The sequence below is a fragment of the Urocitellus parryii genome, chromosome 7 (genome assembly GCF_045843805.1).
Source record: "Urocitellus parryii isolate mUroPar1 chromosome 7, mUroPar1.hap1, whole genome shotgun sequence".
NCBI lineage: Eukaryota > Metazoa > Chordata > Mammalia > Rodentia > Sciuridae > Urocitellus > Urocitellus parryii.
This window is the reverse complement of record NC_135537.1, coordinates 75,409,213-75,423,591: the sequence shown is the minus strand read 5'-3', so window position 1 is coordinate 75,423,591 and position 14,379 is coordinate 75,409,213. Positions and strand designations below refer to the sequence as shown.

General features: G+C 41.6%; 1 protein-coding gene across 1 annotated transcript; it reads right to left on the bottom strand.

Annotated features, from left to right (window-relative positions):
* Positions 1 to 10,931: 10,931 nt before the first annotated feature.
* On the bottom strand, positions 10,932 to 11,969 carry LOC113186833 (galactose mutarotase). Its single transcript, XM_026394401.2, is given in 5 exon segments — positions 10,932 to 11,007; positions 11,009 to 11,117; positions 11,120 to 11,181; positions 11,220 to 11,768; positions 11,770 to 11,969. Coding segments are annotated over 5 exon segments (996 nt in total).
* Positions 11,970 to 14,379: the final 2,410 nt, after the last annotated feature.

Here is a 14,379-nt window from a genome sequence, read left to right as displayed (position 1 = left end):
TTCCTTAGGGCCGTGCTAAAACTGCTGAGGCTGCACTTGAACTGATGATCCTCCTGCAACAGCCTCCCAAGTTGCTGGGATTACAGGTGTGCACCATTGTGCCCAGCCCAAGTTTGTTTTTAAGTTACATTAAAGATAGAACCATGTTCAAAACACCATAGTCCCTTTTGTCCCCTTTGTTGATACTGCAATCTGGTGAGACTGGTGAGAGGGGACACACAGCAGGAATAGAGAGGGGATCCACTAGCCCCAGAAACTACAGGTTTTACTCAACTCCAGAATTGGAGTCAGATAGCCTTGGTTAGATATTTCATCTCTACAGGGTCAGCTAAAACCAAGTTTCCTGTATGACAGGGGACCAAAAACTTTCCCCCCATCACCAAGAAACCAGGAGCTGATATAAGAATCCACCCATAGGAAAGGACACCAAAATATCTGCAGAAATTGCTGCTTGGGACTGTGCTGGAATACAGCAGCTTCCAGGCAACAAAGAGCCAGGCCACCAGAAAACAGGCTGAATCATTTCCCAGTTGGTGTGCTCTCCCACATCAACCCCACACGTACCCCAAAACTGCCAACACAAGGGCTTGTGCTAAACCAAGTGTCCAGGGGCTGAAAGGAAGCAAGCACACAACGAGTTCTTATAGCAACACAGTAAAAGAACCAAATTTCCTGCTCAGGATAAGTCTGCAAATCAAAACTCCAAAGTAAATAAGAAAAGGTTTGATGGGAAAGAAAAATCTACAAATAGAATATAAACTTATTATTGCTAACAAAATGCAAGTAGAACAATCCTTTAAATAAGGATACCTAATATTCTCAAGATAAAAATATTAACAGGAACAAAAAATATAATTAAAATAGGAAGTTCTGATCAAGAACAGATGGGGATGGAAAATATCAAATTAGAAATTCTGGGAATCAAAATTATAAACCTTCAAATAAATAGTTCAACAGACAAGAATGTTTCAACTGGATTCACTAAAATAAGAATTAAAGTTTACATAAAGGCAAATATAACATATTAGAAGATTAAGTACTATGACTAAATGACTGTAAGAACCCAGACAAGGGAGATTTCTCTGTGATTTGTAGTTGCTTCTGGAAGTTTCTGGAAGAATTTACCTGTACCAATCCTAGATGCCCCTAACAAAAAGCCATCTAAAAAAAGTGGATCAGCTCAAGTAGCAGGGCAGGGAATGGGAAAGTACTGGAAAACAAGATCGAACAAATTACATGTATGAATGAGTTTGGAATAATAAATACCACTATTGTGTGTAATTACAAAGTGCCAATAACATTTTTTAAAAAAAAACTGAATGAGTTGCAGGTGTACGTTCTAGAGTATTACCCGCATTTGTAAATCATTTCACAAATTCTTTATAACAAAATCCTCTGAATTCAAAAAGCAATAAATCTAAAAAAAAAAAAAGAAGAAATAAAGAAAAAGAGATGCACTGAGCTTAGGGAGAAATTGGAACATCTGTACATTGTTGGTGGAAATGTGAAGTGCTACAGCCATTTCAGAAAACAGTATGAAGTTTCCTCCAAAATATTAACATAAAATTACCATGTGACCCAGAATTTCCACTTCTGGGCAGGTACCCAAAAGAATTTTCAGCAGGGATTTGAACATATTTAAGTGTTCATAGCAGCATTATTCACAATAACCAAAAAAGTGGAAATAACTCAAATGTCAATCAACAGATAAGTGGGTAATAAAATGTGATACCTACACAAAGGAAATTTCCTTCAAAAAGAAGGAAATTCTAACACATGCTGCAACATGGTTAAACCAAGAAGACATTAAATGGGAAAAATAAAACCCACACAGAAAAATACAAATATTCCACTTATATGAGAGATGTGGGGTAGTCAAATTCATAGAGACAGTAGGTAAAATGACAGGGACAGGAGAGAAGGAAGTCAGTGTTTAATGGAAACACTTTTGATTTGGGAAGAATAAAGGGTTCTGAAAATGAATGGTCCTGATGATTGTATAACAGTGTGAATATACTCAATGCCACCAAACTGTATACTTGAAAAGGGTTATGTGGTTAAACACATGTTATACGTATGTCACCACAATTTTTTTTATGTATGTGGGGGGGTTAGTGTCCCAGGGATGGAACCCAGGAGTGCTTAACCACTAAGTCACATCCCCAACCTATTTTTATTTTTTTTTATTTTGAGACAGGATCTTGCTAAGTTGCTTAGAGCCTCTCTAAGCTGCTGAGGCTGGCTTTGAACTCACAATCCTCCTGCCTCAGCCTCCGGAGCAGCTAGGATTATAGGCATGCACCACCACACCCAGCTGTCAGCACAATTTTTTAAAGGAAAGAAAGAAGGTAGAAACACACACTGAAGATCACTGGGTCAGAAATAACTAGAGACTTTCTAAGTGATGCGTACTTATTCAACTCCCTCACTTGCCCCAACGACCTCACATTCATGGGCCTGTCTCACATGGCATGTTCAGCCAGCACCAGTAAAAAGTTAGGATAATTATCAAAGAAGGCCACGCGTGAATAGGCCTTCTGCTATCATGTGGAATCTTAACAGCTGTAAGACAACCAGTAGAATTTTTAAATCCACCATGACATTAAACGCTAATAGATTTTTTTAAAATAAATGGACACAATGCCTTTATTTTATTTGTGTGGTGCTGAGGATCGAACCCAGTGCCTTTCACCTGCTTGACAAGTACACCAACACTGAGCCACAATCCCAGCCACCCAAATAGATTTTTATTACCTACTCTATGTACATATTTATACCCCATCCCCTTTCCATGCATAGTATAAAATATAAGTGAAAGTATATTTGGAGGCAGAGAAATAAAAATAAATGTGTTGGATATTATGGGTAAAAGACCATTATAGCACATGGAGCAGGACTGTCTGGGGCAACTCAGAACCCACTCTCAACCACAATCTATTGGGGCCTGAGATCTCTCCTCCTAACAGGCTGAGCTGCAGGCTCTGCTGAGCTTCATCTGAATGCTAGTGTTCCCTCAGTATTCATATGTCGAAATCCTGGTACCCAAAGGTGGAACCATTAGAGGTGATTAGGTCATGTGGGTGGTTCCCTAAAAAAGGGATTTAGTTCCTTTATAAGAGGCTGGCTGGCTCTCGTTCTGCAGCGTGAGAGAATGATGAGAAGTTGTCTGGCTGAGAACCAGGAACAGGGCCCTCACCAGAACCCAACCCTCCTGCCACCCTGATCTCTGACTTTCAGCCTCCAGAACTGTCAGAAATAAATGTCAGAGTATCACTCCGTCCATGGTGTTCTGTTATAGAGGCCAGGACTAAGGCACCACAGAATCAGTGGCCTGCCAGCAGGAGGGGCGGCTTATCCCCATGGACCCCAAGAACCCCAGGTTCTAGGTATCCAGAAATTCAGACTGCCCTTCCCCTAGCTGGTGCCTTAGCCAGATTAAACAGGGAAATACATAAACCTCTGTCTTTCCCTATAAAAAGGCAACATTAAAAGGGGGACTAACTCAGTGGTAGAATGCTTGCCCACCACACACACAAGGACCCAGGTTCAATCCCCACACCAAACAAAGGAAAAAGGGGTAGGGGGGCAAACTCCCTCCACTGAAACGTAAACCCAGTGTGAAACACCCTCAGGGACCCAGACTAACTGTAGAAAGAGGGGACTAGAGGACCTGGGACTTTTCTTTTTCTTTTCCTATTCTGTCCTATGTGACTGGACTCTATCCCACCCCAGCATGACACCAGGCCATGTGGCCCTGGATCCTTTGCTCCTCAGCATTAACAGTTGGGTTCAGAGATGAGGACTGACACCTACTCCAACAAGCAGTCCTTCGGGAAAGCCACATCCTGCTCGCAGATATCTGGATTTAACGCTCACTCGATTGGCATCCAAATTACTCCAGAACTTGATGAGAATACTAACATATCTAATGTGGAGTACTTACTGCAGGTACCTCTCCTCCTTTCCCTCTGCTTGCCAGGAGGGTTTAAAAAAATTCAGAAAATATTGAAATTCCATAGGCCATGGCTTCTAACTAGAAGAGGGAAAGATCAGGACAGGAAAATAATGACTATTCATTAAAAGCCCCCAACGTAAGACACTTTTCCTCTGATTTCTTGTTATTTTTGTTAGCAAATATATTTGCGAAAAAGCACACAAGAGCATAATGATTTAAAGAATAAAATATTTCCTTATGCTATAAATACTCTGTGTCCCATGAACTATAATGTATGTTGAGCTTAAAGAATAAATAAAAAGAAAAAAAATGTCAGGTTACACATACACATCACATGTTACACAGTTTACTTTTTTATTTATAATGAATGTGGTCTGCTAATCAGCTTTGGGGGGTTTGGATATGAGATGTCCCCCCAAATGCAAGAATATTCAGAGGTGAAGTGATGAGATGATGAGTGTGGTGCTCTAACCAGTCCATCCAAGTTTGAATGGAATGACTAGGTGATAACTATGGAAGATAAGGGAGTGTGGCTGGAGGAGGTGAGTCGCTGGGGGTGTGCCCTGGAAGGATGCATCCTTCCCAGACCCCATTCCCTCTCTCTCTGCTTCCTGGCCGCCTTGAGCAGAGCAGCTTTCCTCTACCACTGCCGTTCCACCATGATGTGCTGCTTAATCTTGGGCCCAAGTGATGGACTAAACCTCTGAAACCCTGAGCCCAAATAAAGTCTTCCTCCTCTAACATCCAGGTTTTCATAATTTCACAACATTTTGTAACATTTAAATCTTCCCCCTACCTATAGCAATTACAGTTCATCCTGAGAATTGGGAGAACAGGCACCGACTGAGAGCCGATGGTGTGTCAGGCACATCACATCCCTCTTTTCATTTGATTTTGCAACAGTAACGTGAGGAAGGGATTATCTGCATTTATAGATGAAGCCATTGAGGGTCCAGTTTAGTATATGGTTTGCCAGGTCTTATAGCTACTCCGTGCCTGAGCTAGGATTTCAGCTCCCAACAGCCCTAATCCTTCGCCACTCCACCACCAAAGGACAGGAGCTCAAAGGAGAGAAGCCAAGGATTCTCACCACTCTCCAGGGCATCTAGATCCACCCCTCTGCCTGCTGCCCACTCTCCATGTCTTTTTCAAATGAAGACTTGAAGGACAGGCTGGCTTTGAATTGTATTTCAATGTTCTATCCTGTGCATGTACACGCGCATGTGTTGTTAAATGTTGTGAAATTATGAAAGGCTGATAAGCACACCACATTCATTAGGAACAAATATTAAGTTGTGTAATAGGTGACATATTCATGTAACCCCACATTTCTGCTTTATAATTATTCTTTAAACTGAATATTGATAGATTACAGTTTGTTTTGTTTTGGTTTTTTTGTGGTACCAAGATGGAATCCAGGGGCACTCTGCCACTGAGCAACATCCCCAGTCTTTATTTATTTATTGTTTTAATTTTGAAATAGGATATTGCTAAGCTGCTGAGATGGGCCTAGAACTTGTGATCCTCCTGCCTCAGACTCCCCAGTGGCCAGAACTATAGGCAGGTACCACCAGACCTAGTAACAGATAACAGTTTTTGTACTACATAATATACAATATTTGTAACTTAAAGAAACATTTTATTCTTCAAACTATTATTCTGCTATGTGTTTTTTTTTTCTTTGCAACTATATAGAAAGGTTTGTTTGGCCTCATTTTCAATGTGGGTTTTATTATTATGCATGTAAGTTAAGGCCAATTGATGAGGGAACCATTTTCATTGAAAGATAGCTTATTACTCACCGGAAGGGAAACCGTGGGGGACATATGAGGGAGTGTCAGGGTTGATCAGCAGGCAGCAGAAGGAGAAATTGGACAAGAGCCCTTTTGGTGGTTTCTAGAGGAAGGAATAAACAAGACAGGGTAAGCTGGTTTGAATCATCTCAGTAGGCTCTGGGACTGAGGGGCTGTCCTAGCTGATGGGTACCCAGATGAATCTGGAGTTATTAGGATAGGGGAATAGTGGCCCAGAATATAAAAACTCATTAAAGATGCAATTGGGGTATGGCTCCAGATTGGTTGGCTTACATATGAAAGGAGAGCTTGCAGGTGAATCCTTTACTATCTGTAGGAATCGGCTAGCCCTGGAGGGGAACACCCCCCACGATCAATAAGGCCCCAGATGTCACAGCATCTGAGACACGCAAGTAATACAGCCCTATGTGCAGAAGAATTAACACAGCAGGCCCGATGCTGTCCTTTGACAGATCTGCTTAGGAGGGCCCTTCTCTGGATTCTGAGAATGGGGACTTTGGAAGGGTTCCCACCACCCTAATAAGAGTGAATCACCATGGAGCGCTGTGCAAACAATGTGGTTTTTGCTGAATACCAGCTTTCCCCCTGGGAGTCTGAGATTTTGGCATGTGTCAGGCAGCCACCAGTAAATCCCTGGGCACTGAGTTGCTAATGAGCCTCCCTGGCAGACAACCCTTTGCACAAGTTGTCATAACTTGTTGCTACGGGAATTGAGTACATCCTGTGTGACTCCCCTGGGAGAGGATTCTTGAAGGTTTGTGCCTGGTTTTTCTCTAGACTTTGCTCCACACATATTTTCACTGTGCTGATTTTGCTTTGCATCCTATTACTGTAATAAATCGCAGCCATAAGGACCATTGCATATTCTGTGAGTTCTCCTAGTGAATCATCAATCCTAGAGATGGTCTTAGCCACCTCCAACACAGTCTATCTCTCCATCCAATGCATACTAAAGCCAAATGCATTTGTAGGGCCTTTGATTCTAAAGAACTGATTTTTAAGCAATATTAACCACCACTAAATTTCTGACAGGTTGAATAAAAATTATACTTCTGATGGGCTTCATCCATGAAGACTGTTTTGTGATTATGCTGTTCCCCAGCTTTCCGAAGCTGTATTTTTGATTCTTAACTCAGTAACACAAGGAAATACCTCCTGGGCCCCTCCCTCATGGAACAGGGAACAATTTTCATTGAAAGATAACTTATTGTTCACATATCTCCATTGATGCCTATCTTTGGACTTTGTAAAATGTTATCAATTTATGGAAAAAAAATTTTTTTGGTTCTTTATTTTTTTCAAATAAATATAAATTCACATGCAGTTATAAGAAAGAACACAGCCCCACACCCTGCATTTTTACCCAGCTCCTCCTGGTAGTAACATTTTACAAAACTATAACACAATGTCATAGCCAGTGTCTTGATACTGGTAGACTCCACTATCTTATTCAGATTTTCCCAGTTTTATTTGCTTTCTGTGTATGTATTAACTTCTAAATAGGTTTGTCACCAGTGTAGGTGCCTGTATGTACAACCACACCCAAGATACCAAATTGTTCCAACTATACAGGGATCCTGCAATTTGTCCCTTTATAACCACAACCAGTTCCCCTCCCCAGCAACCATAAATTTGATCTCCATATCTAAAACATTATATCAGGGACTCATTCTGTATGTAACCTTTTGTTATTGGTTCTATTCATGAGTAAAATTCCTCAGAGATTCATCCAGGTTATTTCAAGTATCAATAGGGCCACCTCACCAGACACAGTGATGCAGACCTGCAATCCCAGTGACTTGGAAGGCTGAGACAAGAGAATGCAAGTTCAAGGCCATCCTGGATAACTTAGCAAGACACTGTCTCAAAACAAAAACTAAAAAGATCTGGAGATGTAGTTCATGTTAAAGCACCCCTGGATTCAATTACCAGTACTGCAGGGAAAAAAAATCATATATATATATATATATATATATATATATATATATATATATATATATATAAAATCTCCCCCTTTTCCATGATTTTACTTCCTGTAGATTCATTTTCCTGTGTCAACCATACTAGGAAAATATTAAATGAGATTTCCAGAAATAATTCATAAGTTTTAAATAACTTTTATTATGGTCTGCTATTATAATTGTTCTATTTTATTATCAGTTATTGTTGTTTATCTCTTACTATGCCTAATTTATAAATTAAACTTTGGAAAATGTATACATGTATAGGAAAGAATATAGTGTATACAGGGTTGGTGCCATGTGAAGTTTCAGGCATCCCCTGAGGGCCTTGGAACATATCCCCTGTGGATAAGAGAGGACTACTGTATATAGTTTGTGCCTTTTCACTACTAAGTAGTATTGTATAGCACAGCTGGACCACAGATGGCTGGTTCATCCATTCACCTGTTGAATGACATCTGGATTGCTATTTGGGCACTTACCAATAGAGTGCAGTGTACACTCCTGTGCACACCTTTGTGTGTACATGTTTTCATTTTCTGGACAAATGCCTAGGTCAGACCACCATTGCCTATGTCATTTGTTGAAAATATCCCAAACTATTTTCTGAGTGTGAGTGATCCTAATTCTCCTACTTGAGTTTCCACTACCCCAGATTCCATTTGTACTAACTACAGAGGTAATTACAAGACACCACAAAACCACATTCCCCCTCTTAAAAACTTGCTTAAGTGTTAGAAGTCTGTCTCTAAAGAAGCTAAAATAGATAACAGAACCCAACATTCCACTGCCCTTCCCATGCCAGCGCAGATACAGGCCTGTTTTCTCCCCACCCCCACAAAGTTTTCCAAGGGAAGCTGTCCAAGATCCCCCAGGCCGAGTGGGATGCTTTATCTGTAACCTTATCTATCCTTACAAAGTGTTGCCACCTCTTTTGAAAGTACTACACTAATTGTCTTCCTTGCTATGCTCTCAATTCTCTGAAAGCAGGAAGGGGAAAGGTCTCACCTGCCATCCTACCCTCAATATCTAACCTCCTGCCTGCACACAGTAGGTGGTCAATGTATATTTTTTATGGCTGAATGAACAGTCCTAATCTCAAATATTGCACAATACTCCAGGCACCCCTTATCAACTGATTAAAGTTGACAAAAGAGTTAAAAACCAACCTGAGTTAAAAGTCAACCTGAGGACAACCCAACCCACTGTGGTTGACATGAATTCATGTCTCCTACATATTTCCAAATAATATGTATTAATGAGTTTTTTCCTAGAAGAACAAATGAGGCTCTTTGCTTGCCATAAGCAAAGAACACTTTGTTATGGTTATAGAGGCATATGTCAACCTTCAGAGCTTAGATCTACACATATGCTCTAACTAAATAACCTGGCTTAACTGCTTATTAATAGAATTAGTGATTTCTAACACAATTGTTGTCTGTACTTTCAAATTCCATTTTACGTTATTAAGTTCCTTTTAATGCTAGGAGACACGTTTCCAAAGGCAATAATTCAATATCGCCCTAGAAATGATTATCACCCTAGAGATGTATGTAATTGAATGCATAAGCTAATTCCTGCCAAGGGGCTTGGATACTTCTAATTAGTCTGAGTGCCTAAACCCAAGGCCAGGAATGTATCCAGACTGTTTCTACTGCTTCCAAAGAGCCTGGTATCCTCCGACTCATCATCCATCCCAGAAGGTCTCAGACCCCTGCAAAGGTAAGATAAAATAATAATTACAAATCACTTAGAAAAATGACTAGAAAATAGTAAGCATATGTATTCATCATGCCTCCCCCCAAAACCAGAACTAAAATAGTATCTATACACCCAGAAGGAAACATTTCAAGAAATTGGCTCATGCAATTGAGGGGGCTGCTAATCTGAATTGCAAGGCAAAAACTGAGCATGGTGGCACACACCTGGAATCCCAGCAGCTCCAGAGGCTGATGCAAGAAGATTGCAAGTTCAAGGCCAGACTCAGCAATTCGGCAGTGCCCTAAGCCATATACTGGGACCTTGTCTCAAAATAAAAAAATAAAAGGGCTGGGGATTGTGGCTCAGTTGTTAAGTGCTCTTTGGTTCAACCCCCAGTACAAAAAAATAAAAATCTGAATTTGCAGGGCAGGCCGAAAATGGTTCCCCCTCCCTAGGGGGGCGGGGAAAGCTATTCCATTTTTCTCATCAGATCTTCAACCGATTAAATGAAGCCAACCCATGTGGTAGAGGATAACATTTTTCATTCTTCTACCGATTTATTTATATTTTTTCTTCTGGGGATGCTCTTTATTTCAACTGATTGTAGTAAACAATAGTATAAAATATATTTCTTTAAAAAGCACCAGCCCACACCCATCATTAATGATTTGATTATTCAGGAAAAGAATCTCCAGCCTCATCTACATAAACACAACACTGCTTCCAGTATAAATGTTAACCCCAAAGGCAGGGAGTCTAAATGATGGATTCTTTATGGGTATTTGAACCGTTTCTTACAAAAGGGAATCTGAGAAGAAAGGCTGGCTCCTAACAGAGCAGGAACCAGATCCCTTTTTAACCCTTCAGTGATTCCTGGAATGCTCTGGCAGACTGGGATAGGTAAAGAAGGGGACTTTAATTTGCATGACCTAAACTCAAGTTCTAATAAACATTTTACTAGCTTGCAGTGGGTCACTCAACCTCTGTGCCTCAGCTCCCTCACTTGTCAATCACCTGCTACCTCACAGAGGCTCCATCTGCTGGCATGGTGAACCAGCTCATATGACCTTCTTCGAAAACTGCAGAGTGCTACCCAAGAGTCAAGCGATTTGATATAAAGGAGGAAGGGGAGGAGACAGAAAAGCAATGAGAGCAACATCACAGAAACAAAGATGAGAGATGGAACCTACAACCGTGTATAAGAGTCCCTGGACACCCCTTCTGGGCTAAGGTCAGGCCTTAAATGATGATGTTGGTGGTTGGGTTCACTTGCCTTCTGAACTGCACAGAGAATAAAGCTTGTCATTAGACATGTTCCAGAGCCAGTCACTGGAAAAGGAAATCAATATTCAGACCAATTATTGTGACAGCTACCATTTGTATGATTTAGCACATGATCACTTTTAAATCCTCTAAATCTTCACCTTGTCTCTGGATAGGAGACAGGCTGCTGAGGGGGCCCAGGCCTGGCCATGAACTAGGATGGATCTTCACACTTCCTCAAACCACAGAAAACTTGAACCAGGTGGTATGATTGTACTCCTCCCCAGGACTCAGCAGCACAGGAGGGAAGTGGCCAATTCTGGGTCTCAAGGTAGAAGCTGGAGTGCTTAGGATAGATGGCTCCTCTCTTGCCCTTCAGTGTGCCATTCAGGAAGGTACCCATGTAACACTGGACACCAGGACACCAGTGAGTACTTCTAGTACCCTCCCACTTCCAGCATGATACACCCTTGCACAGAAAGCTTTTCTTTGGATCCATCCATTTTGGGATCCAAAAGCTTGCACAAAAGCTTTTCTTTGGATCCATTCAGACAGAAATTATGGTCAATACCATCGATGTGGAACTCCTGAAGGTATTTTCCAAGCTCCACTGGTTTTCTTAGGCTGAATGCAGTTTCTTGCACTGGAGCAACATCTCCTGTAGGAATCAGGGCTTCATCCACAGGCAAGAAAGCATCAGCTTCTATGGTGACTTCAAGGTCATATATATTTGGGGATCCCTGGCCTGCCAGGTTGAAGTAAGAATGGTTGGTCAGATTGACTGGTGTGGTCTGACTGGCTTGTGCTCTATAGTTGACCACGAGCTCCCCGCCATCCAGGGTGTATGTCACCCAGACTTTTAACTCTCCAGGGTAGCCTTCCTCACCATCTGGACTGATGCGGGAGAACTGGACACCATTTGAGAGCACCTGAGGGGTCCAGAGGACCTTGTCAAACCCTTTGAGTCCTCCATGCAGACTGTTGGGCCCATTGTTAATGGCCAGGTGATACTCCTTCCCACCCAATGTGAATGTTCCTTTGGCAATTCGGTTGGCCACCCTTCCAACCACTGCTTTGGAGGTACCCTTCCAACTCAGAGAAGGCAAGAACCACGTCGGAGGCTTTCCCCTGCCTGTCTTTGACCTCCACAGCTGTGATGGTGCAGCCCCAGGAAATGATGTCCACTTTCAACAGGTCTGATTGTAGCTGGAACTTCTCCACTGTCCCTCCTCCCAAGGGCAGCTCTCCAAACACTGTTCTGGTCACTGAAACCATGGGGAAAGATTGGGGCATGCAGTTACTCCCTGCTCTTAAAACTCCAGCAGCCAAGTTTTCTCTTCTGCCGATTTAAATGTTAATGGCATTTTAAAAAACACATTCACAGCAACATCTGGACTGATGTTTTTGACCAAAGGCTGGGTACCACGGCCTAGCTGATTTAACAAAATTAACCATCACAGCACAGTATGGGGTAAACAATTATTAAGATTTCTTCTAGAGGATTTACTGGGCATAAGTTTGCTATCAGTCTCAGAAGTTCTGAATTTTGCTGGGCACAGTGGCATACAGTGGTAATCCCAGCTCCTGGGGAGGCTGAGCCACGAGGATCACAAGTTTAAGACCAGCCTAGGCAACTTAGCAAGACCCTGTCTCAAATTTTTATAAAATAAGAGGGGAGGGGAGCTGAGGATGTAGTTCAGTGGTAAAGTACCCATGGGTTCAAGTCTTAGTATCCAAAAAAAAAAAAAAAAGATGTCCTGAATTTTATCCTCCTAACACAATGCTCCTCTGCTCCCCTCTCTCTGGGTTTTTTATTTCAATAGATTTCTTGTGCCCTCCCCTTATTTCACACTGAAACTCATTCTTCCTGAGCTATTCCTGATTGTGTTCCAGTGTCCAGTAAAGCTCAGGGCAGGGGTGTGCCTGACCCTTTTTTGTTCTCATTTTTCTCACAGTTTGAGACTCCCCTACCCTCAAAGAAAAGTCTTGTTTCTTTTTGGTTCCTGCTATTCAGCTATACCACCTTCCTCTTTCCAACCCCCCCAAATTGCATGCAGCTGAGACCTTTCTCTCCACCCTAATCCACCCCACCAGCTGGCTTCTCAATGCTCTCCCTTTCCCTTGTCCTCTGTTCTGCCTCCTTTGCCACCCTCATGTCCCAGAGACATGAGTTAGTATCTTCCTATGAAACTGTAACCTTAAACACATCACCCTGCCCTTGTAGACTCTGCTCACTCCATGATTTCCATTACACCGTCTTTTTTACCTCATTACAACCTCCAGATCCCTGACCTCTGAGCTTAATGCATTCTATCACTTTCTGCCAGCTTCTCCTCCTCCTCTGTCCATCCATATCCTATTCCCCTCTTCTGTAACTCTGCCCTCTCCCTCCTTTCCCTCTCCTTTCCTCACCACCTCTGCTCAGTGAAAACATAACTTCCTGCAGCCTCAGCCCTCAGCTCACCTGGACCCTTAAACACTGCCTTGGAGAGCTGTTATGCTTCCTTTTTTTTTTTTCATAGTAACTGGTTCAAACTCTCCTCTGATGCAGTTATTCATGGACAGAGTCTTTGCTGGTACATTGTCCTGTTTTGTTTTGTTTTTTTCTCATTTTCAATCTTACTTGTCTGGTTGTCTCTATTTTTTCTTGAAATTCATAGTCTAACAGAAACAAGCTAAATACTCCTTGAGTCAATTCTACTCAAGAAATAAAGATCCATCCATCAAAGCTCAGAACTGACCATAATGTGGCATTTTAACACATTACTAGGTCAGACTGTAGCTTGGACAGCCAGCACTTTCTCCAGGTGACTCTACAATGGAAAAATAAAGTTGGTTACAGAAATTGGGAGGAAGAGCAAGTATAATGTTTTGCAAAATTAAATGCAAATATAATTTGCCAAGGCATCCAGAACATGATTATTATTCTGCTGTTGTTGTCCCTGTGTTATTCTTGGTAGCATCTGAAAAAAAGTTTAACCTTAAAAACTCTGATAAAAGATGAAAAAGTTCATAGTTAGTGTATCACGGCCACACAAATGTTGGTAGATAAGTAGCTAAAAACTTACAGTAACAAGAGTAATCAAAAGAAAAAAATATATCTGCAAGGAGTAAGTTATCTTGTGTACTTCAAAAGCATTGGCTAAAGCCAACTGAAATAGTTAAAAAGAGTTCTCTTGATTTTTCAATCAGAAATCACATCGACTTTGTGCAGAAGCCAATATAACATGCAGATTCTACAGTCTGGAATTTCCTTTCCACTTTTGATGAAAGGGATGCAAAATCAGCTCTCAGTGTAGGAGGCTATCTTTCCAGAATCGAGGAGAAGCCAAGAGGATGTGTAGCTCTCACATGGATTCGTAATCAGAAACCAGACTCCTGTCTTTACATTTCCATCATAAATCACTTCCAGGGGCTTGTTCTGTCTGCCCCATGACCTCAGATACTGTAGCATGGCTCACCTCAGCTACCTTTCCAATAGCTCATGGTCCTGTCTCTGTAGACACAAATTCTCGTCCCCCACTGCTGACATGCCTGCCTTGGCCAATACATCAGACACCCATGGAAGAAAGCTAAATATCTCAGAAACGATTTTCAAAACCATTTTCATATGATCTTCTGAATCAGTTGTAAATTACAGAAATGAACTTTGGCTAATTCAGGAAAAATTCAGGAGAGGAGTTTG